Below are 27438 nucleotides of genomic sequence, written 5' to 3'. Positions count from 1 at the left end.
CCAGTTGCTTTAAACTATGCAGGCCTCGCTCTGGCCAGTACCCCGGATGGGAGGTCGCCTGGGAGCCTCCTGCCCCCCACCCTGAGCTCCACCCTGGAAGAAAAGCCGGGTGGGAACCTAAACATAAACCGGCAGTGCCAGGAAGGTGTTGCATGCAGAGCAGTGGCCAGAAGACAGCAGCACTCAGAAGTGGAGATGGGTTTATTCGTTATCACACCTTTGCAGACGGTAAAGAGAGTCAAACAAGGGGCGGTTCTACAACTCTGGGAGGGGGTGGAAGGAGGGGAGGCCGGGAACCGCGGTCATGCCAGGACGGGGTGTTTCCGCTCGCCTTGGCACGGAAATGGGGGGCAGCAGTGCCTCTTCTTCCAACCAATTCCTTTGTCAGGGTGACGGCCGGTGCCATTTCGCTAGGCCAGCTCGAGCTGCCGGGACTTGAGGGGCGAGAGGGTGCGGTTGGTGGTCCAGTTGAAGGTGTCCACCTCGGGCACAAACTTCTCAGCAGGGACCGTCAGCTTCCGTCTGCTGTCCACGCACTTGTTATCCAGCAGCAGGGAGTTGGTTTTGTAGCCAATGTCTGTCTGGATGCGGTGCAGGTGCTTGTAGAGGGCGTCCAGGGCGTCCCTGTGGGAAGCCAAGAGGAGGGGATCAGGGGCTCACCCCAGGGATCGCTGAATCAAAGCTTCGGACCCCCTTATCGGTATTGTTCAAAAACCTGCCCTTATGTGGCCGGAACTGGCGGTTGGCCATGGAAAAAAGCACTTAGTTTTCAATGGAAGTCTCTCGGATCATATTTGCAGCAGATGCAGCTACATTGATAAAGACAGTAATCGCAAAGGATTTCTCCCCTCGTGGCAGGGTCTCCCCCTAAAATGATCAACCCCAGGACCACTTACACATGATCCTCAGCTGCAATATGGGGGAAATCCTACTGGCCTACCTTACAGGGTTGTAGTAGTAGTAAGGATTATTATACCTGTGAAATGCTTTGCACACTCAAAAAGCCCAGTACAAATCCTAGATATTCTTACAATCCAGCTGATCCTGACAAATGGTCACAAGAAGAAATAGGAGCATTCCCTGAGGCAAGATCGCCCTGAGCCGCCAGAGGAGCAAACGCTGCCCAGCCTTTTAAGAAACGCCTGGAAACGGAGGGACGTACTGTGACTGGGCCAGCTTCTGCTTCAGAGCGGCAATGGTGCCTTCCAGCTGATGCACCTCGTCGGTCAAGCCGTGTTGCGCCTGAGAGCCAAGGACAGGAGAGGCCATCAGAGTGGAGGAGACGCGCCAGGGGCTTCTCTCCCCAAAGGCTGGATGTGGCTGCCCCCAAGCCGGCCCTGCTTCCCCCCCCCCATTGCTACCCTCGTCTGGCTGCCGCCAGCACCACCCAGTGGCTGCAGCAGCCCCAGGCCCAGCCATTTGCCCAAGACTCAGGCTTGCATGCTCCCCCACTCGGGGGGGAGGGGTCCAAGGTGGTGTGGCCCAGGCAACCATGTGCTGCCTTGCCCCGTAGCTCTGGTGGGGGGCAGCCCCTCTCCCAAACCGACCCTTGCAAGCTTGGAAGTGGCGCAGGGGGCGGGGAGGAGGGATGGTTGCCAGCAGCCTCCTCTTCTCTCCTGCACCTCTTCCAAGTTGTGCAAAGAGTGTGAAAGGCACTCCTGGCAAACAAGCTTGCGAGTGAGGGTTGGTCTCAAGAGCTGCTCTGACCGGGGGGAGGCACCTCGCTGCCCTGCTGGTGCCCCCATAATCTGCTGTCTGAGGCGACCGCCTTCCCTCGCCTCACGAAAGGACCGCCCCGCTCCCCCTCCGCAAGAGGACGAGAAGCTGTCGCTTTCACTTTAGAATAATCTGAAGTGCTGCATCACATACAAACTTGGGGAACTGCCGTTTGTAAACTAACTAGAGTTAGGAAGAGCAAGCCAGGATCTCGCTAATATTCTGGCTCAGTCTAGCTCTGCTTAATTCCAAGTTCATATGGTTTATTCTCAAACAAAAGCCAAAATATTCCGTTCTCCATTCGTGCCTGGGGATGATAGGAGATGTCATCCAACAACATCTGGGGGCTCAAACTTGGGAACCTCTGGTTTAGGTGATACCTGAACTGGGCTATTATGGGGGGGGGCTTTGGGGGAGTTTTATCCCCCCCACCTCCTCTTGTGCTTCTCTCCCAGACCCAGCAACCATTTTCCAGCCTGTGAGTTGAGAAACCCTGTGCTCACAGGGCCAATGACTGAGGTTCGCTTCAGATGCTTAGAAGCGTATGCGTGAGCTGACGGCCTCCCTTCGGCTCACAATACCTGGTCACGACACAGCTCCGTGTTGGGGCGATAAGTCCGGGTCTCCAGGCGGGTGTGGGCCAGCTTCAGGTTCGCCACCTTCCTCCGGAGATCCTCCTCCAGGCGCCGGATGTCTTCCTCCATCTCGGCAATTTCTTCCAGGGTCTGAAGAAATCAAGGACCGAGTGGGAAGATGGGCTGGTCGCTGGTTGACCACAATGCCTCACTGAGTGCCCAGAATAAACCTGACCACTTCCCCCCTAATAGCAATATGAAAAGTGGCCACCGCAGTTCATCTCTCAGCGAGATACACAAAACAAAACATGGTATAAACCTGATCCAAAAGGTAAACCAAAGCAATATGCAAGATCAGGAAAAACTGCAATTAGGTCCAAAGTTAATAATATGTAAACTACAAAAGATAAGCATATACGTAGGTATTTTAATAATAATGCTTAATGATGCTGCATGCAATCATTTAAAACTTATTAAGGATTCTTTTTAAATGTCTTAATATATTACAAGTTCTCAGACATGTGTCGATGGGATCATGTAGTCTTGTGATTCCAGGTGACATTGAGTCCTTATAGATCTTTGTAGTTTACATATTATTGACCTTGGACCTAATTGCCATTTTTCCTGATCTTGTGTATTGCTTTGGCATCTCTCCCCTGGGATTCGCACTTGGCTTCAGGCTTCGGGGTAAATGTTAAGCAAAGCCACTTCGAAGTACACTCGTGGCATTGAGGGAAGCAGCCCCTCCCCTCTGCTCTCGATTTTCTTTTGAAACAAGTCCACATGGCAGGCATCAGTGTTTCCCTTCTAGCCAATGGGAGGTGCAGGGAGAGAGAGAGAGCTCCTTACAGAGATAGATCTGCATTTCTGACGAGAGCATGCCTCTTATCATGCTAATGATTGTACATCAGTGCCTCTCCCTGTTCCGCATCTGCTCTGGCGGTTTCAGAAAAAGTAGCTTAAAACCGGCATTTTAAAAATCCGGAAATACCTCAAGATAAGCTAGAATTCACAAGACAAAGCCCAGAGGAGTGGGTTCAAGGATCTGGAAGGAACTTCGGGGTAAGTTTGGCTCACATGTGAATGCACACACTCTGTTCTGAAGGAGATTCGAGACAGAAGCCCAGTGTGTAAAGCCTCCAAGAGCAGCCAATCAAAGGGCATTTGTCTAAGAGGAAGAATATGCTATTTTCCTGTGCATTTTTTCACGAGCTGAGATTTGTAGATGGAGCACAGCTTAAAATCTGGGTAAAATGTGGGAGGTGGGAGATCTGGAGATCAGGGCAGGGCCAGCCTGTGCACTAGGTGGATGCAGGAGCTCTCCTAGGACACCAGACCAGTGGGGGGGTGGGAAGCGGGGGGCGTGGGCAGCTACCGCCACCGGTTCCCGCAGTGAATAGCTACAGCAGCTCTCAGTGGAGGCTGGGGCAGTGGAGGTGGTGAGAAAGCAGATCATAACATTGAAATTTTGTAAACTGTTCCACTGTCCCAAAAAGAAATATAAGATAAACACCAGCAACAGCCACTGGAGGGATGCTGTGCTGGGGATGGATAGGGCCAGTTGCTCTCCCCCTGCTCAATAGAGTCACCACTTTTAAAAGGTGCCTCTTTGCCCAGTTAGCAGGGGATCCAGCAGGGCTCTTCTTACGTTCCTATGAAACCTTGAAAAGAACCCCCATGCTTTGCCTCCAAGTTATAATCTACACTCAGTTCACTCCATGTCTGCAAGTTCAGCATTGGGTCTTTGTACATTCACTGCTCTCCAGTGTGAGCCAAAGACTCACGTTCTTCTCCTGCCACCTCAGCTCATCAAGGGCTCTTTCCAGTTCATGGATCCTCTTCTGGAAGGCAAACTCTGAGGCCGTGCGCTGAGCTTCTAGCTCATTGTCGGTCTAGAGGGAAAAGGCCGTGCAGAAGATTAGGATGGAGACAGATAATCGTTCCTAAGACAGTTGAAAGGGGTCTGAGAGAGGCATCACTGCCCAGGGCCTAGGAACATTTCCTATTGCCTCACTGTTTGCAGCTGGTTCAATGGGTTAGGGAGATACTGGAAACACAAAAACCTGACCAATCTGTGGACCAGGAGGAGAGATATCCAAACCACAAACAGGAAGCTCTCTTTCAAACCACCATCCTGAAACCGCCTGAAAAAGTGACCCTGGGAAAAGTTTCCAGTCTTCCTCCTTCTCAAGGCAGATGGCCCATTTCTCCCACCCTTCCTGCAAATAGCCTGGAGTAGCATAGATGAGGCTGGTTTGTGTGTGTATGTGTGTGCTGTCAAGTCAGTTTGTGTGTGTGTGTGTGTGTGTGTGCCATCGACTCCTGGTGACCACAGAGCCCTGTGGTTGTCTTTGGTAGAATACAGGGCACTTTTCAGATTAGACCCTGCAACGGGGTCATGTCGTATCTCAGAAGTGTGCTTCCGCACTTCCTGTGTTGTGACACTGCAGTCCCTACGCGGACAGTGGGGTGCTGTTCATATTTCTAATACCTTGTTTCGAATTTAATCACTGCAATGTAGTGCTAAGATGTCGTCTATCCGGCATCATAAAAGTTGCTGTTTATTCGGGTTGTTACTTTTCACGAGAATGCTCCCCCTGCTGTTTACGTTTTGGATGTGATTTGCCTGAATGGAAGCATTTTGCTGCTGTTGAGCAGCTAATCAGGAAAGCGCCCAGGAAGCGTTTACCATTGCCTCCTCCCGTGCAATATGAGATGATGACTTTCAGCACCTTCCTATATCTCTGCTGCCCGATGTAGGTGTTTCCATACCAGTGGGGATTCAAACCGGCAACCTCTGGCTTCCTAGTCAAGTCATTTCGCTGCTGTGCCATTTCTATGCTCATTAAGAGGGTAGGACAAGTATCCTACCCAAGTTTGAGACCTGCAAGTGCTCATGTTTTGTGATTGTCTGTGAGCTAAAAGCAACATAGGAGGAGAAGAAAGTGATTGTGTGGGAGGTAGGTCAGACTCTGACAGCGTTTCCTCCTACCTTGCTAAAAGTGCCTCCCACACAATCACTTTCCCCTCCTCCTCCATTATTTTTTAACCCACACACAGTCACAAAACGGGAGTGCATACAGCTCCTGATCTTGGGTAGGACACGTCAGATTATGATGATTGTAATGACTGTGAGAACTTGTAATGATTGTGAGAACAGCCCTATGGGTGCCCCACTTTTATCCATGCTGTGTGGAAGATTATGCTGTGCATGTGCAATTGGCACATTCTTGTGGAGTCCCATGACATTCATGTCTTTGAACCTGGGTCTCCCCATTCAAAGCCTGACACTCTAACCACTACACTGCAGCACACTCAGCTATGCCACCCCGAGTTTGACTGGCTGGGTCATGGCTTACCCAGACATCCCTTTCATCCATTTCCTGAACCTCAGGAGCTGGATAGCACTCCAATCTCTCTCAAGCTTTTGGAATGCCCTACCTATCAGAGTGTGGGGATAGGTCTAATTCAGCCAGAGGGTGGGCCTAATTTCCATAGAAATAATACAACTGAGCTTTGAGGCTGTGCCAGTTAGATGGCAGAAAAAAGTGCCCTAAATTGGAAACTGGTATGTCAGGGCCAAACTACAAGTGATTCATAAGCCTTAGCATAGTAGCCTTTTCTGATGTAAATAGCATGCAGGGAAAGAGTTGGTCTTCTCTAGCCCCTGCCATGGTTCTGACCCCTACTGCTCCTCCTATGTACCATTTACACCCGCAAAGGGAGGTAAACTAAGTAAAGTTGTACCATTGAGTTGGTGTCGACTGCTGGCGACCACAGCCATGTGGTTTGCTTTGGTTGAATACAGGAGGGGTTGACCATTGTTATCTCCCGCACAGTATGAGATGATGAGGCTATTCCCACAATCCACAGAAAGCGGGCTAAGGGAGCTTAGCCCACTTCCCGTGGGTGGCTGGAACCACCAGGCTCGCAGGTGAACCCGGTGCTCCTAAGGGGGCTAGCCCACCTTATTCCCCCTCCCTTTAAATGAGGTTAACGGAGTGAGCACTCCATTAACCATATTCCATTGCATGTGCATCGCCGCAGCACGCCGGGCCCACCTGCTGTTTGCGGCCACTCCAGCCGCCCATCTGCCGGGCCCGCCCTCCAGTTGTGGCCACTCCGGCCACCCGCCTGCTGGGGCTGGTCACCTGTCCGCCAACCGCCTCCCCCCCCCCCACGGCTGGCCATTTGCTGTGTCGCCACTCCCCCCGCCACCACCCCGCAGTCCCCATCGCTAATCAGCAGCTCTCTCACGAGAGCTGCTACACATGGGATTAGCGACTGGTACGCCTAAGAGAATTAAATATATAGATTGTTCTGAACAGATTTTTAGCACTCAGTAATCAGATCAATAATTTTAAAAAATGACATCATGCCCCAGAGAAGCAGAAACTCTTTCTCAGATTCAAATTTACTATGATCCACATTTATCATATATGGTAATTTCCCAATAAACTGAATAATTATTGAAGTTGCAGTCTTACACATAGCAGACTATTATTTTACTCCCCTTTTGCAATCACATTAATAAAAAAACATCCTATGCATATAAACATGATATTTTTTGAAGAGTTTGTGAATTTGGGCAAAAAAAGGCCATGCTTCCCGATTACTTACAGATACCAACTTTTGCATAAACAATCCTGCCACTTAAAGTAGCTGAATACACTACTTTATACACCGGAATATTCTGGGGAAAAGCTGTAAATAATTTTTAAAAATGCAAAATGACTTTGCCCGGCCAACAACGGGTTGCTATAAAGTTGAACTCCGTAATATGGGCTATGAAAAAGCCAGGAGAATATTGGTGCAACATTTATTTATTATTTTATTTATTATTTATTTATTTATTTAGTGCATTTTTATACCGCTTTTATACTGTGGTACTCCACAAAAAGGGAGTGCGTACAGCTCCTAATCTTGGGTAGGACAAGATAGTGGTATAAAAGGTAGTGGTATAAAATCTGATGTGTCCTACCCAAGATCAGGAGCTGTACGCACTCCCAGTTTGTGGAGTACCATTTTTATACCGGTTTTTTTTGATATATTTACACCTCCAAGAGGATATAGCCAGTTTACCAAGAGATGTTTTTCTTAGCAGCGGTTCTCCTCTGCTGAGACCTGCTAGATATTTATATTCCATCACGGTCCCCAAGCTAAGAAGAGCCTTGACATTAGTTAGATTTAATATTTTACCTACTGCTGTTCTTGAAGGCAAATTCAAGGAGGTTCCTTATGGGACCAGGGGTTTGCTCGTGTGGAGCTGGAGTTGTTGACTCTTCTGCTCATGTTTGATTGTACTGCCCATATTACAGAGATGCTCGGGCTTGATTAATCTTACTATTGCTGTCAAAATATCCAGGGCACTTAGATGCTTTCTATTTGCAGATTTTATTGTCTGATAATAATGATGCCATTTCTTTAAAGGTTACAAAATATTGTTTTGCTGTCTGCAAGCTATGGCCCGAGTTAGAAGGATTGTGGTTATTTTTTAAGCTTTCTTAAAGTTTTAGATGATTGTTTGGCATCTATTGCTGTTATTATTGTCTGGTTATTGACTGTATTTTTTAAATAATAGTATCTGATGTATCTGATCCTTGATCGTAAATAAAAAACCAAACCAAAGTCGGTAAAGATTTACTCATAGGCCTTAACATTGTGCTGCAAGTAGATCCTAATTCCACTTGGCTCCCACCCAGAGAGCTAGAAACTGTGTGAAAGAAGGGTTGTTAGTGGTGGTCCACAAATCTCACTGTTTCCTTTGCTAAGCTAGCCATGCTGCAAGTTTTTGCCCTTTCTTCTGTTTCTGGAGAATGTCACCATTACCCACTATGGAGAGAAGAATGCTTCTAAATCCAGGTAATAAAAATTTACTTTTCTTCCCAATAGATGGCATCTATTTTCAGATTTTATTCCCCTCTCCTACCTCTATCTTTACAACTGGCTAGAGTAAAATCTTTGGCAGCGGCAGCTTGCTGCTGCGCTCTCTCTAGTATCAGATATATTTGTTGAATAAAACAAGGGCATTTATACTTTTCAATTTCATCAGTTTACCCAAGAGTACATTTTTTATGTGCTACATTATTTCTTTTGCAGATTTCTGTTCCAGTTTTTGACCAGAGTCCCCAAAGTGGCTGATAATTTTTTCAATCAATCAATCAATCAATTAATTAATGTGAACTGCCTAGAGCCTTTGCAGTCAGGCAGTACTGCAAAGGCTCTAAGCGGTTCACACAAATAAATACAATCAAAACAAAACAAAACAGCGACTGAAACAACAATTTAAAACAATTTAAAACTTTCAACAATTACTAAAAGCCAGGCTAAAAAATGTGTCTTAAGGGCCCCTTTAAAGGCTGGTAAAGATGATAAACCACAAATGTCTACAGCGAGTGCATTCCATAGCCCAAGAGCGACTTCAAAGAAGGCCTGCTCCTGAGTCACCGCCAGACGAGCTGGCGGCATCTGGAGACGGACCTCTCTTGAGGACCTTAATGTGCTGTGGGGGTCATGCAGAAGAAGGCGCTCCCCCAGGTAACTTGGTCTTAAGCCCTTTAGGGCTTTAAAGGTAATTTCCAGCACTTTGTATTTTGCCCAGAAACCTATTGGCAGCCAACACAGTTGTTTTAACCATGATCTGGTTTGTCTGAGAAACCCTGGAGACCGATCTAGCTGCCACATTTTGGACCAACTGAAGTTAATATTGATAAGATGGAGCAGATACAGTAACCCACTGTAAACAATGGCAGCAAATGAAAAGTCCAGCAGGAGCAAGGCATCTGACGTCTTCGCCTCCCTCCCTCCCTTTCTTAGGCGTTCTCTTCCCACAGAAGTTTGTCTCTGATGTCCTGGGGTTGGGACGGGGGAGAGAGTCCGGCCGAGGCAGTAGGAAACGTCCAGTATCCTGGCTTCCCTCCCTCCTGTTATATGCAGTGCATTTAGAATTCTTAAAGTAGTAAAGCAAGTTTAGATCTGATAAGAAAATAAATATTGCATAAATTTCAATTTCCCCCAGTATTTCATTACTTTCTGTTTTATTTTGAAAAGCTAGAGAAAAAATGTTTTCCCACCCATGGCTTCAAAGTTCCCAGAAATTTTGCATCTCTAGATATACTAGCTTTCTACATGCAGGGAATTCTTTGCATGTGAGCTCCCAGCTACAGAGCAGCAGCAGTACAGACAGGGGGTAACCACCTCTGAGAGAGCTAGGCTACAGCCACAGCTGGCTTCGGGGTGGGGGTGTTGGAGAGAGACAGGGAGTGAGGTTTGACTTGGCTGAAGGCGAAGCACTCTGAGATTAATTGGCTCTCTCTGGGAATCTGATTCCGGGGTTTACTTCATCTACACTGTCCCATCCTGGGCTCCATTTCTCAGCAGTCCTAGAGATGTTGCTAGAGTGTGACCAAGGCAGAATATTGCAAACTGGGCTTCTGAACAATAAGGGGGGAAATTGGTTGCAAGCAGGGTACCCTTAATGCAATTTCTTTAAACAGCTATAATTTATCCACACTTCATCATATTTCTCTGAAATAATTTCCATCCAATTATGCCCCTCACTGAGAAGATTCTCCGCATCAACATTCATGCCTTTAGGTCACGTTGTCTTGATTTTCTGACTAGAGGAACATTCCGGTTTTTAAATGGCAGGACACTAAACAACCAACCCGCCTGAATTATGCAGCTGCGCCTTGTGGTCTTGCAGCCATTCTAACTAGGGGTGTGCAATTCGGATTTTCGGTGATTCGGTTCGGGACCCGAACCGAATCACCCCTGTTCTGTTTTGTGCCCGAATCTGGGCCACCCGAATCACCCTTGATTCGGTTCGGATTCGGATTTAATCCGAATCCGAATCTGAATTGATTCGGGGGGGAAAGGGGCCCAGGGGCAAAATATTGGGGTGGGGTGGTAGTGCCCAATGGGTGGAAGCTACCACCCCAATTTCAGGGGGATTGGGCAAAGGGCTGATTTTTGGGGAATTTCTGAAGTTTTTGTGTCTTTGGGGCAGATTGGGACAGATTGGGGCAGAAAGTGGATCTGCCCCAAAAGAGTGGGGTGGGGTGGTAGTGCCTAATGGGTGGAGGCTACCACCCCAATTTCAGGGGGATTGGTCAGAGGGCTGATTTTTTGGGAATTTTTGAATTTTTGGTGTCTTTGGGGCAGATTGGGGGCAGAAAGTGGATCTGCCTCCAAAGAGTGGGCTGGGCTGGTAGATAGTGCCTAATGGGTGGAGGCTACCACCCGTCCCCAATTTCAGAGTGATTGGGCAGAGGGCTGAATTTTGGTGAATTTCTGAGGATTTTCTTTATAAGGTGTGCTAGATTGATTCATTCATTCATCATATTCATAGTAAGTGAGAGTGTGAAAAAGTGAGAGTGGGGTCAAGAGTTGTTTAATTGAAAAAAATCTCTTTTGCTATCATAGAATGAGAATTTGCACATTCTCATTCTATGATAGCAAAAGAGATTTTTTTTCAGTCAAACAACTCTTGACCCCACTCTCACTTTTTCACACTCTCACTTACTATGAATATGATGAATGAATGAATCAATCTAGCACACCTTATGAAGAAAAACCTCAGAAATTCACCAAAATTCAGCCCTCTGCCCAATCACTCTGAAATTGGGGACGGGTGGTAGCCTCCACCCATTAGGCACTATCTACCAGCCCAGCCCACTCTTTTGGGGCAGATCCACTTTCTGCCCCCAATCTGCCCCAAAGACACAAAAAATTCAAAAATTCCCCCAAAATCAGCCCTCTGACCAATCCCCCTGAAATTGGGGTGGTAGCCTCCACCCATTAGGCACTACAACCCCACCCCACTCTTTTGGGGCAGATCCACTTTCTGCCCCCAAACTGCCCCAAAGACACCAAAACTTCAGAAATTCCCCAAAAATCAGCCCTTTGCCCAATACCCATGAAATTGGGGTGGTAGCCTGCACCCATTATGCACTACCACCCCACCCCACTCCATTTGCCCAGATCCCATGCTATCCCCCCAAACTGCCCCAAAGTCACTAAAACTTCAGAAATTCCCCAAAAATCAGTCATGAGCCGAATCACTTGAATTTTTTGGCCCCGAAATTCGGGTGATTCGGCTCGGCCCTGAAAAATATCGGGGGGCATCGGGGGTGATTCGGTTCGGCCCCGAATCACCCGAAATTGCTCATTTCAGGCACAGATCGATCTGTGCCCGAAATTTTTTGCACATCCCTAATTCTAACCTCACCACCAGCAGCTTATTGTGAGCCAGCAGGAGTCAGAGCGGCTTACCTGGGCGATGGTGAGTGCGATGGCTTCCCGCAACTCGGTAGCTGCTTTCATTTCTGCCTCGGCTCGGTCCCTGTTGTACTGGCTGTACTGGTCCCATTGCTCCGCAGTGATGGATCTGCAATAGCCAGTCGGATTAGGTCCTTTGATGGTTTAGTGCTTTGCTTTCTCTCTCTACCCACCACAGGCAAAACCCCATGCTGCCTTATCCGAGGAGGCATCTGGGAAGTCAAGTTGCTGTAAGAGGGATTCCCAGATGTTGTTGACTACAACTCCCAGCATCCCCGACTGAAATGGCCTTTCGCTTGGGATTCTGGGAGTTGTAGTCAACAACATCTGGGAGTCCCTCTTACAGGGAACACTGCCCACCAGTGCCCAGTAAGACTGTCAGGGGGAGGGCCCATTGAGGAGACTTATGGGGTGGCAGCAGGAGATCTTCCCGCTCCTCCACTTGGGCCTTCAGACCAGCATGAACAACCCAACGCCAGTCCTGGCACACCTCAATCGCTCATTCTGGATTTTGATAGCAGCTTCCAAAATGTGGAGAGCACAGCCATACGGGCATTTCCATGGCTGTCAGAATCACTCATGCAGTGCACCCTGAGAAGCCACGCCGCACCTGTGGGCCAGCTCCCTGATGGGCACAGCAGACCAGACAGACTCTGGGCAGACACAACGCTGATGCACACATGAAGGCTGCCCTCCAAGGCAGCCCTGTTGAAGTGAATGGGAGCTGCACAAGAGCCCTGCAATTCACTTCTATGGGGCTTGCACAAGAGAACCTCCCAGTGGGATACCCTGCATGTTGAGGGGGGAAGGGAGTGCCGTTTGGCTTTTCCACCTCAGGCACATACCCAGGGTTTCCCATTTCACAGTGAACAGTAGGGAAGTGCACGGAACCGGTTCGAACTGGTTCGAAGAACTGGCAGTTCTGCTGGTTCAAAGGTGGCAGGGGTCTGTCTTTAAGAGTGGGGGAGGTTGCACTTACCCCTCCTGCCACTTTCCCCCCACCAGCGTCTGTGTTTTTCAAAGCCCATCGGGGTGGCAGCACACCTCCCTGCTGCCCCGTTGCCATTGTCTTCCGGATATGTTAGGAAGTCGCCGACACGGACGTGCATGTGCCTGTGTGCGCAGGTGCGTTGGGGACTTCTGGTCATATCCGGAAGACGAGGGCAACGGGGCAGCAGGGAGGCACACAGGGAGGTACACAGATGCCGGAGGGGGGAAAGTGGCAGGAGGGGTAAGTGCAACCTCCCCTGCTCTTAAAGATAGACCCCCGCTGCCTTCGAGCCTCTCCACTGCAGTTCCATGCAACTCCCAAGTGAACAGCAGGAGGAGGATGAGGAGCACAGGATGCTGCGGGGCAGAGAAGCGCCTTGAGCCCCTCCGCCCCTTTGCAAGTAACACAATCTAGGTCCCTCAATCTATCCCTCAGGGGAAAGAGCCACTCTGGGAAGAGCATCTAGGCTCTAAAGTTCCTTCCCTGGCAGCATCTCCAAGACAGGGCTGAGAGAGATTCCTGCCTGCCACCTTGGAGAAGCCGCTGCCAGTCTGTGCAGACAATACTGAGCTAGAGGGACCTATGGTCTAACTCAGGATATGGCGGCTTCCTATGTTCCTAGGTCAGGGTTTCTTAACCTTGGGCCCCCAGATGTTGTTGGACTACAACTCCCAGAATCCCCAGCCATGGCTGGGGATTCTGGGAGTTGTAGTCCAACAACATCTGGGGGCCCAAGGTTAAGAAACCCTGACTTAGGTTGTACCTCCAGCTTCCCAGCCTATACAGATGGGCCCCAAGTAGGCCCCTTCTGCACCCTCAAAGCCCCCTTCCTAACTGGAACTGAAGTGCCTCCAAAGTCAGAGGAGAAATGCAGGATCCTTCAGAGTTTTCTCAGGTAGCTTCTCCACACACCCCTCCATGCAAATAGCTGGGCTTATGAAACTCCCCCTTGCCTGCACCAGCCTAACCTCTCAAACCACTGAGGCTGGGTGCTTTCCAGATTAACCCCTACAACCGTGTCACAATGTATCTGTTAAGTGTGCTTCTGCAATTCCCTATGCTGTCAGCAGGGGGACGTTCACATTTCGGATGGATTTTATCGTTGCGATTTAGTGCTATAACGTCGTATGCCCTTTGCAAAAAAAAAAAAAAGTAGCTGTATTTTCCATTGTCGATTCTGGGGGTCGTTTTCAATTCGAACCTGCCAAGCTGAAGCATTTTACCACTGTTTTAGCAGGAACTGGAACTTCTAATCTGGAAACCCCCCTTGAGGCAGACCATTGCTAAATGCGGCCCAAGAGAGCCACTGCCTGTGAGGTGGCACCATTCTCAGTTCACAGGACCGGGAAAACTGACCAGAGGCAGAGGGGCAAAAACACACGGGCAAGCACACCCTGGGGAAGGAGGCCTCTGCTGGACCACCTTGCTGAGCTCTTTTGAAAGATGGCAGGGTGATCACATGATCAATACCAGGGTGGGAGATGCCTCCCACCCTGGTTCAGGAGCTGTGCGAGCACCTGATATTTGATCACCCACGGGGGGGAAACAAGGTCGGAGGCTCCTTTCATGGTCGTGTGCTCAGCAGCCCCCTCGGTCAGGGGGCTCCCTCCTATCCGCAGCCATACCCGACTGTTGCAGGCAGGAGGAGGCAAAGCCCTCCGGCCCAGCTACTGCTTACCACACGATCACAGAAGAAACCTCCGGCCTCGATTTCCCCTCGCAGATGATCAAATACGGGAGCATGCACAGCTCCCGAGTGAGGGCGTCTCTTACCCTGGTAATCATCGTGTGAATGGCCCTGTGGTCTGTCTCCAGCCTTCCTCTCCCTTGTGTAATGGGGGGATGAACCTTCCACCCAGTTCTCTGCCGGATGGACACGCCTGGTTGGTTTCTTTTTGCCGCCACTGCCGGAGCAGCCGTTCCAGCCAGGTGGTCCCCTCACACCCTGCAAACCGGCCCTCCGGTGAGGCTAGGATGGAGGTGAGGGCAAGCTCCCTGGACAGATGTGGGCCAAGCCTTACCCGATGGGCACGCGGGTGGGGTTGACTTTGTAGGAGATGTTGGGAGAGTTGACGTTGAGGGACACGCAGGTCCGGTCGATCTCCAGGGCCTCCATTTTCCCGCGATGGTCCATGTTAAGTTGCTGGCGAGCCTCCTGCAAGAGGCTGTGACCAAAAAAAGAAATGTTAAAAGGGGCAGTGTCAAACTAGAGGCCAATGCTAAATTGGAGGGGGGAGCAGGGAGGTGCAACAGGCAGACGCTAAGCGAGAGAAAGACTCAGGGGGCTGGTTCTCACGCACGGTCGGAGCAAAGGTGGAGGAGCTCCCGGCTGAGATACAGGAGCCGTGTGCGCTTCCAAACAAGGATCGTGAGAGTGGGTGCAATGTCAGGAGGAGGACCGGGACACAAATGTGTGCTACAAGCAATTCCAGGCAGGCCTACATCAAATCCCAGATCACTGATGTTGATGTTGACACCCGACTGGGATTGCTTCTAGCACCCGATCACTTCCCGGTCCTCTGCCCGACATTACCCCCCACCCACACGATCCATGTTCGGGAACGCACATGGCTCCTGCATCTCGGTTGGGAGCTCTTCCACCTTCGTTCCAAGGTGTTGGTTTGCAGCTTTCTACACCTTTAACTTGGCTTCTTGAACAGCATCAGTGGCAAATGCTCCAGATAATAGGCTCGTTCACACGATGAGAAAAAGGGTAGGAGAAGCATCCTACCCAAGTTCAGGAGCTGTGCATGCTCCCATTTTCTGGTCATCTGCTAGTAATAACACAAGGGAGGTGGCGCAGGCAGTGATGATCAGCCTGCCTCCCGCTGGGCTGCAGGGCTTTCCCTCCTACCTCCTTCAGCAGCTGGGTACAGCTCTCGAACTTGGGTAGGACCCTTCTCCTACTCTATTTCTCGTCATGTGACTTAGTCTGTCTATCTATCTATCTATCTATCTATCTATCTATCTATCTATCTATCTATCTATCTATCTATCTAATTTGTAGACCTCCCCAAACTTCCATCTCTGGATGGAACATAAAACAGATTGAAAATGAAAACCAGAAAACAATTTAAAACCATAGTCCAGTTAAAAAGCTTGGGTGAAAAAATAAGTCTTTAGAGGCTTTTAAAAAGTTGTCAGAAGAGGAGGCTCTTATTTCAGCAGGGAACACATTCCAGAATCTCGGGGCAGCAGCATGTCCTGTCCCTGAGTAGCCACCAGAGGAGCCGGTGGCAACTGCAGCCGAACCTCTCCAGGTGATCTCCATGGGCAGTGGGGCTCATGGCAAAGAAGATATTCTCTTAAATACCCAGGGGCTAAGATGTTTAGGGATTTATAAGTTATAAACAGCACCTTGTATTTTGCCCGGAAACTTATTGGGAGCCAGTGTAGATCTTTTAATATAAGAGTAATATGGTCTCTCCAAGATGACCCAGAGACCAACCTGGCTGCTACATTCTGTACCAACTGCAGTTTCTAGACTATGTGTAAAGGCAGCCCGACAAAGAGTGCATTGCAGTAGTCAAGTCTGGAGTTTACCAGTATATGTACCACTGTTCTGAGGTCATTTATCTCAAGAAATGGACACAACTGGCGTATCAGCAAAAGTTGATAGAAAGCACCTCTGGCTACCACCTCAGTCTGGTACACCAGGGAGAGGTTTGGATCCAGAAGCATCTGTTCCTTCTGTGGAAGTGTGATCGCATCCAGAACCAGTAGATCAAAATCATCTCCTGAGTTATGACCCCGCACAATAAGCACATCTGTCTTATTTGGATTCAGTCTCAATTTGTTGTTATAAGAACTTCCCCATCTCTAAAGTAAAGTAAAGTTGTGCTGTAGAGTCGGTGTCGACTCTGGCGTCCACAGAGCCCTGTGGTTGTCTTTGGTAGAATACAGGAGGAGTTTCCCATTGCCATCTCCCATGCAGTATGAGATTATGCCTTTCAGCACCTTCCTATATTGCTACTGCCCAATATAGGTGTTTCCACATACCAGCGGGGATTCAAACCAGCAACATCTTGCTCCCTAGGCAAGTTACTTCCCCACTGCAGGTTTTAAAAGAGCACTCAAGGTGCGTTTAGTTTACCAAGCCTTTGATCAGTTGGTTCTTTTGTCGTTCTCCTATTGTTTTACTAGTATTTTTAAGCCCGTTAAAATAACGGGCGCTAGTAGCCTTCCTTCCTTCCTTCCTTTCTTCCTTCCTTCCTTCCTTCCCCCTCCCTCTCGCCCTCCTTTCCTTCTTTTTTTCTTTTTCTTTCTCTCTCTCCCTCTCCCTCCTTTTCTTCCTTCCCCCTCTTCTCCCTCCCTTCTTTTTTTCTTTCTCTTTCCCTCTTTCCTTCCTTCTCTCTCTCTCTCTTTCTCCCTCTTCCTTCCTTCCTTCACACCCAGCACAGTAGAAGCGGCGGACCCGCCTCGCCTCGCCGCCCCGTTCTCCCTAGCTTGCCCCCGACACCCTCACTTTCCACCCTTATCCTTGCTGTACATGTGCTCGGCTACCTGATGAGAAAGCGGGACGCAACCGCTGAAGAGTCGCCCTGTCCCTTCACCCGCTTCTTCCTCTTCGACCTCCCCCACCGTCGCCGCTGCAGAGCCCGGCAGCGTGTCTCCCTGGATGGCCCGCGGAAGGCGCTCAGCCTCGCCGCTGCTCGTCGCACAGTGCGGGGGCTCGGTGGCCATTTCCTGGGGCGGCCTCCGCGCCGGCTCCCGCGGCCTCCCCATCTTCAAGGATCCCAGCCGCTGCTGTCAGCTGTCTGCTGTCCTGGCAGGGCCTGCGGCTCCATTGCGCACCCCCGGCCGTCCCTCCGCCTCTGGGAGCGAAACTGCTCCTTCGTTGGCTTCGACGCTCGGCTCGCTGGCTGACTAAGCGGCTGCCAGCCCGCCGCCTCCTCCGGCTTCTCCCCACCGGGTTCCCAGCTCCTTTTCGGCTTTTGCTGCTGGCGAACTGCAGGCAGCGGCGAGTCTGCTCTGGCTGGGGGTGAGATTTTTGCGGGACCCAGACGGAGCCCTCAGGGGCGGGCTGGGCATTGGTGGCCATGAAGGGGAGTGGGGCGGGGGTCGCCGGTTGGTTGCGTGGGCCGGGGGTCGCATGGCCAGGGGTCGCATGCCCGCCGGTGCTGCCTAACGGGTTTCCCCCTCTCGCAAGCGGAGCGCGTGTTTCAATGTGGCTGTGTGTGTTTTTAACTGTTGGAAGTGTCTGTGCTGCAGTCCAACATGGCCGCCTGGTCCCGGCGGTCGTGTCTCCCTCGGCGTGTTCTGGGCATGCGCTCCACTCCACGCATGCCCAGAACAGCCGAGGGAGACACGGACGCACGCCAGGCATTTGACACGGATGCACACCAGGGATTTTATTATAGAGGATATAGTTTAAACTTTGTTATAATTGTTTTAATTCTGGGTTTTTTGTTTATTTTGTAAACCACCATAAGACATTGATATGAGGTGGTATCAACCAACCAACCAATTAATAAAATAAATAATATGAAACCCTTTGACCCCTCTTGGGGTTGGGGAAAACCCAGGAAACCCAAACACCCAAACACCAACCCATTCTGTGATAGCCAAGTCCCTTGGGCTCACCAGAGCTGTTCAAAGGCCTCGCTGACTTTCTGCTGGAGGTCCTTCTTGGTCGCATCGATCACCTCCACCTCTTTGTGCAGCTCATCCTCCACAGGGTCCTTCACTACATCGATGGCTCGGCGGCTCTCCCGGATGGTGAGGCAATCGATGGCCACATCCAAGGGCAAGTTCTTCGCCTGCAGGGCGCGCTCTGCTGCCTCCTTCATCTGAAGGGGAAGAGCTAACATGGGATCTCCTCCTCTTCCTCTCCCAGGACACTAAGGGTCTGGAGACAAGACCTTGAGCATTGGGGGCTTGTGGGCCAGTCAGGTCAAACAGATTCCAGATTCTTCCAGTTTGGAAGAAGCTGGGGGAAGCCAACCAGGTGATGGCTTCACCAGGAGATTAGCTCACATCTCAACCCAGATCAACTGCGATGCTCACTTAAATTTACTTTCAGCAGCTTTTCAGTAGGGATGTGCACGGAACCGGATCACTACCTGATCAGGGAAAACCCACCAAATCCCACTCCCGCTTCAGAGCATTAATCAGATAGTACCTCTTTCTTCTCAGCCACAAGGGCTCATAAAGTAATTTGCTTTTTTGTTGGGGAAATAAAAGCTAATATCCCCCAAAACCTGAGTTTTGCTTATAGTACCAAATCTGGTGACTCTTCTGCACTTACCGCATAGCACCTGAATATTGTTTAGAGAGAGGGGGTTGTGTTGGGGTGTTTGCAGTATGGGCTCCACCCACAACCCCCTTGTGCAGAGTCATCCCACATACTTGGGTCAAGGCGTTGATTTCCGTGTCGACGTCCGTCAGGTATTTGTCCAGGGTCTCCTTACATCGATTGACAATGTCGATTCGCTCGTTCAGACGTGTACGGTTGTCGTGCTCGTCCCATTTCGTCTGGGAAACAGAGGAGGGGGGGAATTGACTCAAATCATGCTTCCAGACTAGGTGGGCATGGGGCAGCCCCAACTTGATGGGGGAACAGGAGGCAGAGGAAGTTCTCAAGACTGTCTGTCCCCTGCCTGGGTGAGTTTTGGTTCTTTGAGCACATACAGCTCACACATCCCAGCTCAGAAATAATTTGTGAATTTGAGCCCTCGCTATTGTTTATTGTTTAGAAGCTCTTAACGGGACAGGATAGCTTTTGGCAGTCCATGTGAATGTTTGCTAGATAAAGTCATGAAGGCTCTTGCTTATTCATTCATTCATTTATTCATTATTTATCTATTTAAAATATTTATACCCCGCCCCTCCAGTGCACTACTGCTTGGGGCGGCTTGCAACAATAAGATAGACACAAGATACAATAAAAGTAATAAAATTAACTAAATTAAACAAAAAAGTTGTCAGGTTAAACAATCACAATCATAATTAGGTTCAAATTAGAACTGAAAATTATGAAAAGCTAAGGAACCTATCAGATATAACAACAACAAAAAAGGAGCATTAAAAAGCCTCCTTAAAAAGGTGTGTTTTAAGATGTTTAAAGCTTACCATGCCAAAACCAGCAGATATTGGTTGTAGGTTGGAGAGAGGAGAGAAAGCAGTGAGCAGACATGTGTGAGCACTGTAGACCAGTGGAGGAGACCTGGTCTTGTGGTAGCAAGCATGAATTCTCTCCTTTGCTAAGCAGGGGCTACCCTGGTTTGCATTTGAATGGGAAACAACTGTGAGCACTATAAGATATTCCTCTTAAGGGGTGGGGCCACTCGGAGAAGTGTGAGAAGCCTTGGATCTGTCCCCAGAGCAGACTCCAAAATGTGCCACGTGGGCACACCAAAGGCACCCACCTGGTTATTGGTCTCGTTGCGGAGGGTCCGGGCCTCCTGCCGGATCTGGTGGGAAGCGAAGCGCTGGCGCTCGGCGTTGGTCGAGAGGAGTTCCCCATTGGTGTACCAGTCTGGGAGGGTGAACCTCTGGCCCGGCTTCATGCTCAGAGTGGCCATGGCAGCTGTCTGCTGCGGAAGGAGGAAGCAGAGAGAAAGGCTGTTCTCACAGTTTTGGTTAGGGGAGGAGGACGAGGTCCTGCCCACGTTCGGGAGATGTGAGCACTCCCGTTTCTTGATTGTCTGTGTGTAGAAAGCAAGGGAGGAGGAGGGGGGGAGTGGTTGCCTGCTAAGCAGCAGCTGGATCCGAGGGCTTTTCATTGAAAGAGCTTGGTACATGAGAACACCCTTGCTGGAGCAGGCTCAAGGCCCATTAGTCCAGCATCCTAGACTAGAAGTGTGAGCACTGGAAGAGATTCCCCTCAGGGGATCGGACTGCTCTGGGAAGAGCACAAGGTTCCAAGTTCCCTCCCTGGCTGCATCTCCAAGAGAGGGCTGAGAGAGATTCCTGCCTGCAACCTTGGAGAAGCCGCTGCCAGTCTGGGTAGACAACCCTGAGCTAGACAGACCAATGGTGTGACTTGGTATATGGCAGCTTCCTATGTTCCTATCCTGTTTCACACAGTAGCCCACCAGAGGCCTCTGGGAAGCCTGCAGGCAAGAGGCGAGGGCATGCCCTGATTTGAAAAGGAAAATATCAAAGGCCTAAAGCATGGCTACTCAATTCAATTCAATTCAATTCAATTCAATTCAATTCCTTTATTACGATCACAGACCGGCACAATTTACAAACAGAAGTCCAACAAAAAAACCTACAAAACCTACAGGTTTGTGATACAGTAGTTAGCACATAGTTGAGCATAAGTATCAATCAACAATAATGCTTAATGAACTCCTGGTGGATTTTACTGGCTGTTAAACAGAACTGAGCCACATTATAAGATCTCAGGTCATTCTGGTCAGTTAAAAGATAATCAGGATAAAAAGAATCTGTACAACCTGGATGGCAGCTAATAAAAGGGTTTATATGTTTACGCCAAATATCTTGATAAAACTGACAATAAAGGAGCACATGAGCCGTTGTTTCAATATCTCCTGATTTGCAGAGACGAGTATGTTCTTTGTAGGGGATTTTTTAATACCTCCCTTCCAGGCCTGCTGACTGCAAGGCATTGCATTGTGCCTGTGTCAGAGCTCTGCGGTATTTTGGCGAAGTTATCGGGTTTAGGTATCTGGCAGGGTTGAAACTCAGAACTTGGTTGCCCAAATGGACACCAACAGGAATAGAGCCCGGAACAATTTGACGCTCCATATCATATATTCTTTGTCTGAGTTTGACCCAGGCATTCTCATACCCCAGAGTTCTCAATGCAAAAGGGGAGAAACCATAATGATGCAGCCCTTTCTCCAGCTTTCATTCCCACCTGGAGTGATAAGATATCCTTTAGCACATGTGGAGCTAGGCCTGCAGGGTGGCTACTCAACTTTGGCCCTACTGCAGATGTTGGCCTACAACTCCCATCATCCCTGACTACTGGCCACTGTGGCTGGGCATGCTGGGAGCTGAAGTCCAAAGACAGGTTGATTTCGACTCCTGCCGCCCACAGAGCCCTGTGGTTTTATTTTGGTAGAATACAAGAGGGGTTTACCATTGCCGCCTTTCAGCATCTTCCTATATTGCTGCTGCCCGATATAGGTGTTTCCCATAGTGGATGTAGCATAAGTTAAGAGTTTAGTATAAGTTAAGAGTGTAGTAAGTTAAGTGTTTCCCATAGTCTGGGAAACATACCAGTGGGGATTCGAACCAGCAACCTTCTGCTTGTTAGTCAAGCTTTTTCCCACTGCACCTGTAACACAAGAGGGGAGGAAAGCTGGTTCACAGAAACCAGGTCAGAGCGAGGTACCAAGCAGGAGGTCTGTGCAGAAGGAAGTGCAGGACCACCTTGGACGCTGCGACACAACCAGGGCGAAACCTCCGGCTCGGACCTCCCGCCCCTCCACCGACTCACCGGCTCTCTCTTCCCCGGCCAGCCTTCCTGCTTGGGCTCTGCTTCCTGCAGCTGTTTGGGATCAGCCTGGTTGCTAAGCACGCTCGATGCCGTTGCCAAGCAGCCATGTGCTAGGCCGAAGAAGCCGGTCGGAATCCTCCTGCCATTGTTTCCTAGGGAGGGAGGAGAGAAACCATGGCGACCTCCAGACAGACGGGAAGGCAGCCACTCGGAAGGGCTGGGATGGAGGGCAGACCTGCAGTGCTCTCATCAGGGCACCTGGCTTGGGAATGGCCCAGCCTGGAGAGGAGGGGACCGGATGAGAGAGCTGCTCCAGCATGCTCACTGCCCCCTTTATTCTTATTTTATAAACTCCTCCCCTCTTTATTCTTCCAGTGTTAGTCTCCATTTTGTCTCTCCAGAGATGGCTGATTTTGCTTTCTCTCTTCAGCCATGAGCTACAGCTGAAATTACGCTGCAGGCTTTTTCACATCCGTTTGTAACTTTTTCTGCAAATACATCCTTGTAGTTCTTCAGTACTAAAGAACCGTCTCAAGGCCTCTTGCTGTGCTGCTTTCTCACCAAACTGGTTTTGCTCTGCTCTCTGGGGACTGAGCTGCCGTTCTTCCCCTTCAGTGCCCTCACCGCTCTTGCCTGTGGGCTTCTCGGAGGCATCTGATGGGCCACTGTGGGAAACGGGGTGCGGGACCAGATGGGCGTGGGCCTGATCCAGAAGGGCTGTTCTTATGTTCTGAATTAAAGGCATGCTTATGATGAATTGATGCATTTGCAGAACTGAGGAATCGGGCTGAAGAATCCGGGCCTGCTGGGTGCAGAGGTTGCCCCCTCTTTTTAGTGCCATTTCTAGGTTGCTTGCTAATCTTCAAAATCCCCAGGTGATGGAGTTTGCCAGTCTGTGCAAGAGCTCTTTACCACTCACCTTACACACTGAGCCAGGCCTTTATATTCTCCCCCCGCCGGATCCTTCATTATGTGTTGCAAACTGGAGCTCACTGGAGAAAGAACTTTTGAACATAAGTATCATTCAGCCATCCAGGTTTCTTTGATCCGGTGGCATCTGAATGTCTCTTTGAAAGCCAGAAGGCTCCAACTTTGATCTCCCTGCTCTCTTCCTTCCACAGCTGTTACACTTGGGAAACAATGCCCCCCCCCGCCCTCACAACTCCTTTTATATATCTCAAGATGTGAGAGCAGGGTGGAGGGACACACCAGCAGCCTCATATTCCCCAACTGTGTGCTAAATTAACTCCCTGACTGCCACTCTAGTGAGAATTCCTAGGTCCGACAGGGGTGTGTAGACAGACCTGAGCTAGACGGACCAAGGGTTTGATCTGGAATAAGGCAGCTTCCTATGTTCCTAGTCGACTAGGCTGACACCATGCATCTGATTATGTAGACTCTAGGGAAGGTACTAAAATGAATGGCAGGGAATGCCCACTGAAATGCAATGGTTCCTTCCAAATGGCCATAGGGATACATGGAATTTCCATGGCCAGTTGGAAGGAACCATTGCATTCCAGTGGGCATTCTCTGCCATTCATTTTAGGATGCCCTGGCACTAGTCCACTGTAGGACTTGCATGCTGGCGGACCCAGGTTCAGCATCTCCCAGCAGGGCTGGGAAAGACTCCTGCCTGAAACCCTGGAGAGCCGCTGCCAGTCAGAGTGGACAATACTGAGCTAGATGGAGCAATGGTCTGACTCAGTAGGCAGCTTCCTCTAATTCTATGTAGAGCAATGGAGTTGTCAGTTTTTTCTATCCTGGATGAGCTAACACTGTCTCGAGAGGGCAAGCCTGCAGTTTGGGTGGGTTTTTTTTCCAGGCTCCTGAGCTGCAGCTGCTGGATTCTCAGGTTACAGCAATGGCCAAGGAAGCATTTTACAAGCAGAGACGAGAGTGCTGGCTATAACTGCTTCTCTCAGATGGGGATTTGGCCTCTCATCCCTGCTTTGGAAACTCTGTTGTGTACTGTTGTGGGTCCGTCGTTCAGTGGCAGAGCAGATTCCATCCCCGGCAGCATCTCCAGGCAAGACTGGGAAAGACTCCTCCCTGAAACCTTGGAGTGCAGCTGCCAGACAGGGTGGACAACACTGAGCTAGATGGAGCAAGGGTCTGACTCAGTAGGCAGCTTCATATGTTCATCAGGCACATCCATAGCTCAGCGGTGGAGCATCTGCTTAGTGTGCAGAGGGCCCTAGGCTCAACCCCTTACAGCATCTCCCGGCAGGGCTGGGAAAGACTCCTGTCTGAAACCTTGGAGAGCTGCTGCCAGTCTGTGTTAACAGTACTGAGCTAGATGGACCAAGGGTCTGACTCAGTATAAGGCAGCTCCTATGTTCCTAGTGGTAGTCCTTACATGGGGCAAGCTGAGGCGGTTGCCTCAGGTGTCAGTATAGTGAGGTGTCAGCAAGGCAGTAAGATCCCGCCCCCCCCTCACTATCAGAACAGCTTTTGGGGACCAATCTGACCCTTGCAAGCTTTGGAAGGAATGCCTCTCTTCACGCTCCTAACAAAGCTTGCATGAAGCAGAATGAGAGAAAAGGAGGTTGCTGACAACCTTCTCTCTTCCCTGTACCCTCTGGCTTTCAAATCTCACAAGGGTAGGTTTGGCAAGGTCCTCACCAGGGCCGTGAGGCAAGGCAGCATTGAGCCCGTCACCGCAGGGACTGCAGTACTCTGGGCCACCCCTGGGATCAGTGCTCAGGCAAACATTTGGGGGGCCTGCTCCCCACCCCCCATGGTCTCGCTGTTCTTTAACATATGGAGGTTCTCATGGAGGCTTTGCAAACAGGGCTTCTGCCCTGAATCTCCTTCAGAAGAGATTGTGTGCATTCACACAACAGGCAAACATACCCCGAAGTCCATTCGAGATGCTTGGACCCATTCCACACACTTTGTCAAACTTTGTGATGCAGATTCTAGCTTATCTTGACATATTTCCAGATTTTTAAAATACTGGTTTTAAGCTACTTTTTCTGAAAACGCAGGAGCAAATAGAGAGAGGCACTGACACAGAATCTTTAGCAAAATAATAATAATAATAATAATAATAATAATTCGATTTCTATACTGCCCTTCCAAAAATGGCTCAGGGCGGTTTACAAAGAGAAATAACAAATAAGATGGCTCCCTGTCCCCAAAGGGCTCACATTCTAAAAAGAAACATAAGACACACACCAGCAACAGTCACTGGAAGTACTGTGCTGGGGGTGGATAGGGCCAGTTACTCTCCCCCTGCTAAATAAAGAGAATCACCACGGTAAAAGGTGCCTCTTTGCCCAGTTAGCAGGGGTTAGGGAGAGATATTCTCTTTAGAAATGCAGATATCAGTCTTTAGGAAGCTCTCTCTCTCCCCCTCCCACTCCCCACATTGGCTAGAAGGAAAACACAGAGCATGCCATGTGAACTTGTTTCAAAACAAAATCTGAGAGCAGAGGGGAGGGGCTGCTTCCCACAATGCCACGAGTGTAGTTTGAAGTGGCTTCGCTCAACATTTATCCCGAAGCATGAAGCCACATGCAAATAACTCCATGGTGACTCAGACTATCGGTCCATCTAGCTCAGTATTGTCCACTCTGACTGGCAGCAGATCTCCAGGGTTTCAGGTAGGCCTTTCCAGCCCTACCTGGGCGTTTTCCGGGCTATGAGATTTGCTGTATGGGTAAAGCGTAGCAAAGTGTGACGGAATAGTGCAACGGTATAGAACTGAGTAAAGTAAAGTGTGCTGTCGAGTCGGTGTCAACTCCTGGCGACCACAGAGCCTTGTAGTTGTCTTTGGTAGAATACAGGAGGGGTTGACCATTGCCATCTCCCGCACAGTATGAGACGATGCCTTTCAGAATCTTGGTATATTGCTGCTGCTGCCCGATATAGGTGTGTCCCATAGTCTGGGAAACACACCAGCTGGGATTCGAACTAATAACCTCTGGCTTGCTAGTCAAGTCATTTCCCCGCTGCGCCATTAGGTGGGGGTTGCATTACCTGAAATCTGCCTACTTCTAGAGATGGTTGCTATTATCGTTGAAACAGCCTTTAATACCACTGAAGTTCACATTCCTGGTCACTGCTGCTATGAGCCTGGAGGCTATCTGAGAATTCATGTTGAATGTTCAAGAGCAAAACCAGCAGTAGGGAGGGGAGGTGTTCTGCAGCATGTTTCCGTCTTAAAATGGTAACAGAAAAGATATCCACAGCCTCAGTTATGTTACCTGGGTCATCTCTCTCTCAGCAGCAAATTGGGACTCTCCTGGATCATGTGAGACAGTTGGAGGATAAAGGTTTAGAACTGGATTATCGGCAGATATTCAGCATTCTCCTGGGTAATTCAGAACAACTGGAGGCTATTCATTCCACAGAGACAACCCTTCCAGTCTCATCTAAAGAGTGCCCTATTTATCCTGGCCTTTGGCCAATAATGATGAGGACCTGCAATTGTTAGCTGTCCTATCCAATTGTTTTTTGGGGTTGTTTTTTTTGCTTGTGGCCTTTAAAGACAAAATGTACTGTTTTTAGTGGCTGGATTCACACCATAGTTAGAACCAAGGTTTAATGTGGGTTACCAACAGCAGCGTGATTGTGTGAACCATGCTGTTGTGTACTCTTTTGTCTAATCTTTAGCAAACAGCCCCCGAGTTGTAAATTATATTAAGATCTTTAATGAGCAATAACACATTACTAAGACCTTAGTTTCCTACCAGCCTCTGTACCTGAGTCTCTGTCTGTCTGCTACTCCCTCTCTCTCTCTGATGGCATCTCTCTGATGCCACTTCCCGTCTCTGCTGGGATCTGTAGTACTGCAGAAAACTCTGTAAGCAGCTACACTATACCACACATGCCAAGGTGGGCATCTCAGATTCTTCTCAGACCATAATCCGCCTTGGTGTGGGTTCCGGCAATCAGGCTAATGCTGGTAACTCACATCAAATCTAGGCAATTGTGTGAACTAGGCCAGCATGTGTTTTGAAAATCATGGCTTGTGATGTTTTTAGGTTTTGCATACTCCCCTGGGATCCCAGGATGAAGGGTGGTATATACATGTAAAAATAAAAGAAACAACTACATTTGATGCTCAATCATCACTCCCTCCTGCCTCAAAGACCCAAATACGATAGGATACAATACAGCAAATATATACTGCTTTTCAACACAAGTTTCCAAAGCAGTTTATAGAGATATAAATAAATAAAGTGGCTCCCTGTCCCCAAAGGACTCGCAATCTAAAAAAAGAAACATAAGCTGGACACCAGCAACAGCCACTGGAGGGATGCTGTGCTGGGGGTAGATAGGGCCAGTTGCTCTCCCCCTGCTCAATAAAGAGAATCGCCACTTTCAAAGGTGCCTCTTTGCTCAGTTAGCAGGGGATTTATCAAAGACAAAATCTGAGGACCGTGTGCTGGAAATGGACTTGTGAGAACTCAGGTGTTTGGTGCCTGAAGGGAAGAGCGGGAACAATAAAATATAAATGA

General features: G+C 49.4%; 1 protein-coding gene across 6 annotated transcripts; it reads right to left on the bottom strand.

Moving 5' to 3' along the window:
• Positions 1–183: 183 nt before the first annotated feature.
• LOC128332417 (tektin-2-like) lies at positions 184–22142 on the bottom strand. 6 transcript variants are annotated; one of them, XM_053266660.1, is made up of 11 exons: positions 21907–22142; positions 21754–21811; positions 19929–20096; positions 18910–19035; positions 18145–18350; positions 14583–14726; positions 11565–11679; positions 4076–4183; positions 2298–2441; positions 1163–1242; positions 184–624 (listed from the first exon to the last, which is right to left on the bottom strand). In XM_053266660.1, the coding sequence occupies exons 3-11, from the start codon at positions 20082–20084 to the stop codon at positions 411–413; spliced, it is 1293 nt and encodes a 430-aa protein (XP_053122635.1). In that variant the 5' UTR covers positions 20085–20096; positions 21754–21811; positions 21907–22142; the 3' UTR covers positions 184–410. The 6 variants fall into 6 exon arrangements, with proteins under 6 accessions (XP_053122635.1, XP_053122634.1, XP_053122637.1 ...); XM_053266659.1 differs by having other exon boundaries at positions 21974–22142; XM_053266662.1 differs by having other exon boundaries at positions 19929–20093; positions 21974–22142.
• Positions 22143–27438: the final 5296 nt, after the last annotated feature.

Source organism: Hemicordylus capensis, chromosome 7, assembly GCF_027244095.1.
Source record: "Hemicordylus capensis ecotype Gifberg chromosome 7, rHemCap1.1.pri, whole genome shotgun sequence".
Lineage (NCBI taxonomy): Eukaryota > Metazoa > Chordata > Lepidosauria > Squamata > Cordylidae > Hemicordylus > Hemicordylus capensis.
The sequence above is the reverse complement of the archived record's forward strand: the minus strand, read 5'-3'. Positions and strand labels throughout refer to the sequence as shown.

What these genes read in the sequence shown, in the direction of transcription:
- LOC128332417 (XM_053266660.1), bottom strand. Translation starts at nt 20,084, where the DNA reads ATGGCCACTCTGAGCATGAAGCCGGGCCAGAGGTTCACCCTCCCAGAC. An exon ending in GCAACGAGACCAATAACCAG is followed by an intron (nt 19,036 to 19,928) that starts GTGGGTGCCTTT and finishes TCTGTTTCCCAG; the next exon opens with ACGAAATGGGACGAGCACGA. An exon ending in AAATCAACGCCTTGACCCAA is followed by an intron (nt 18,351 to 18,909) that starts GTATGTGGGATG and finishes CTTCCCCTTCAG; the next exon opens with ATGAAGGAGGCAGCAGAGCG.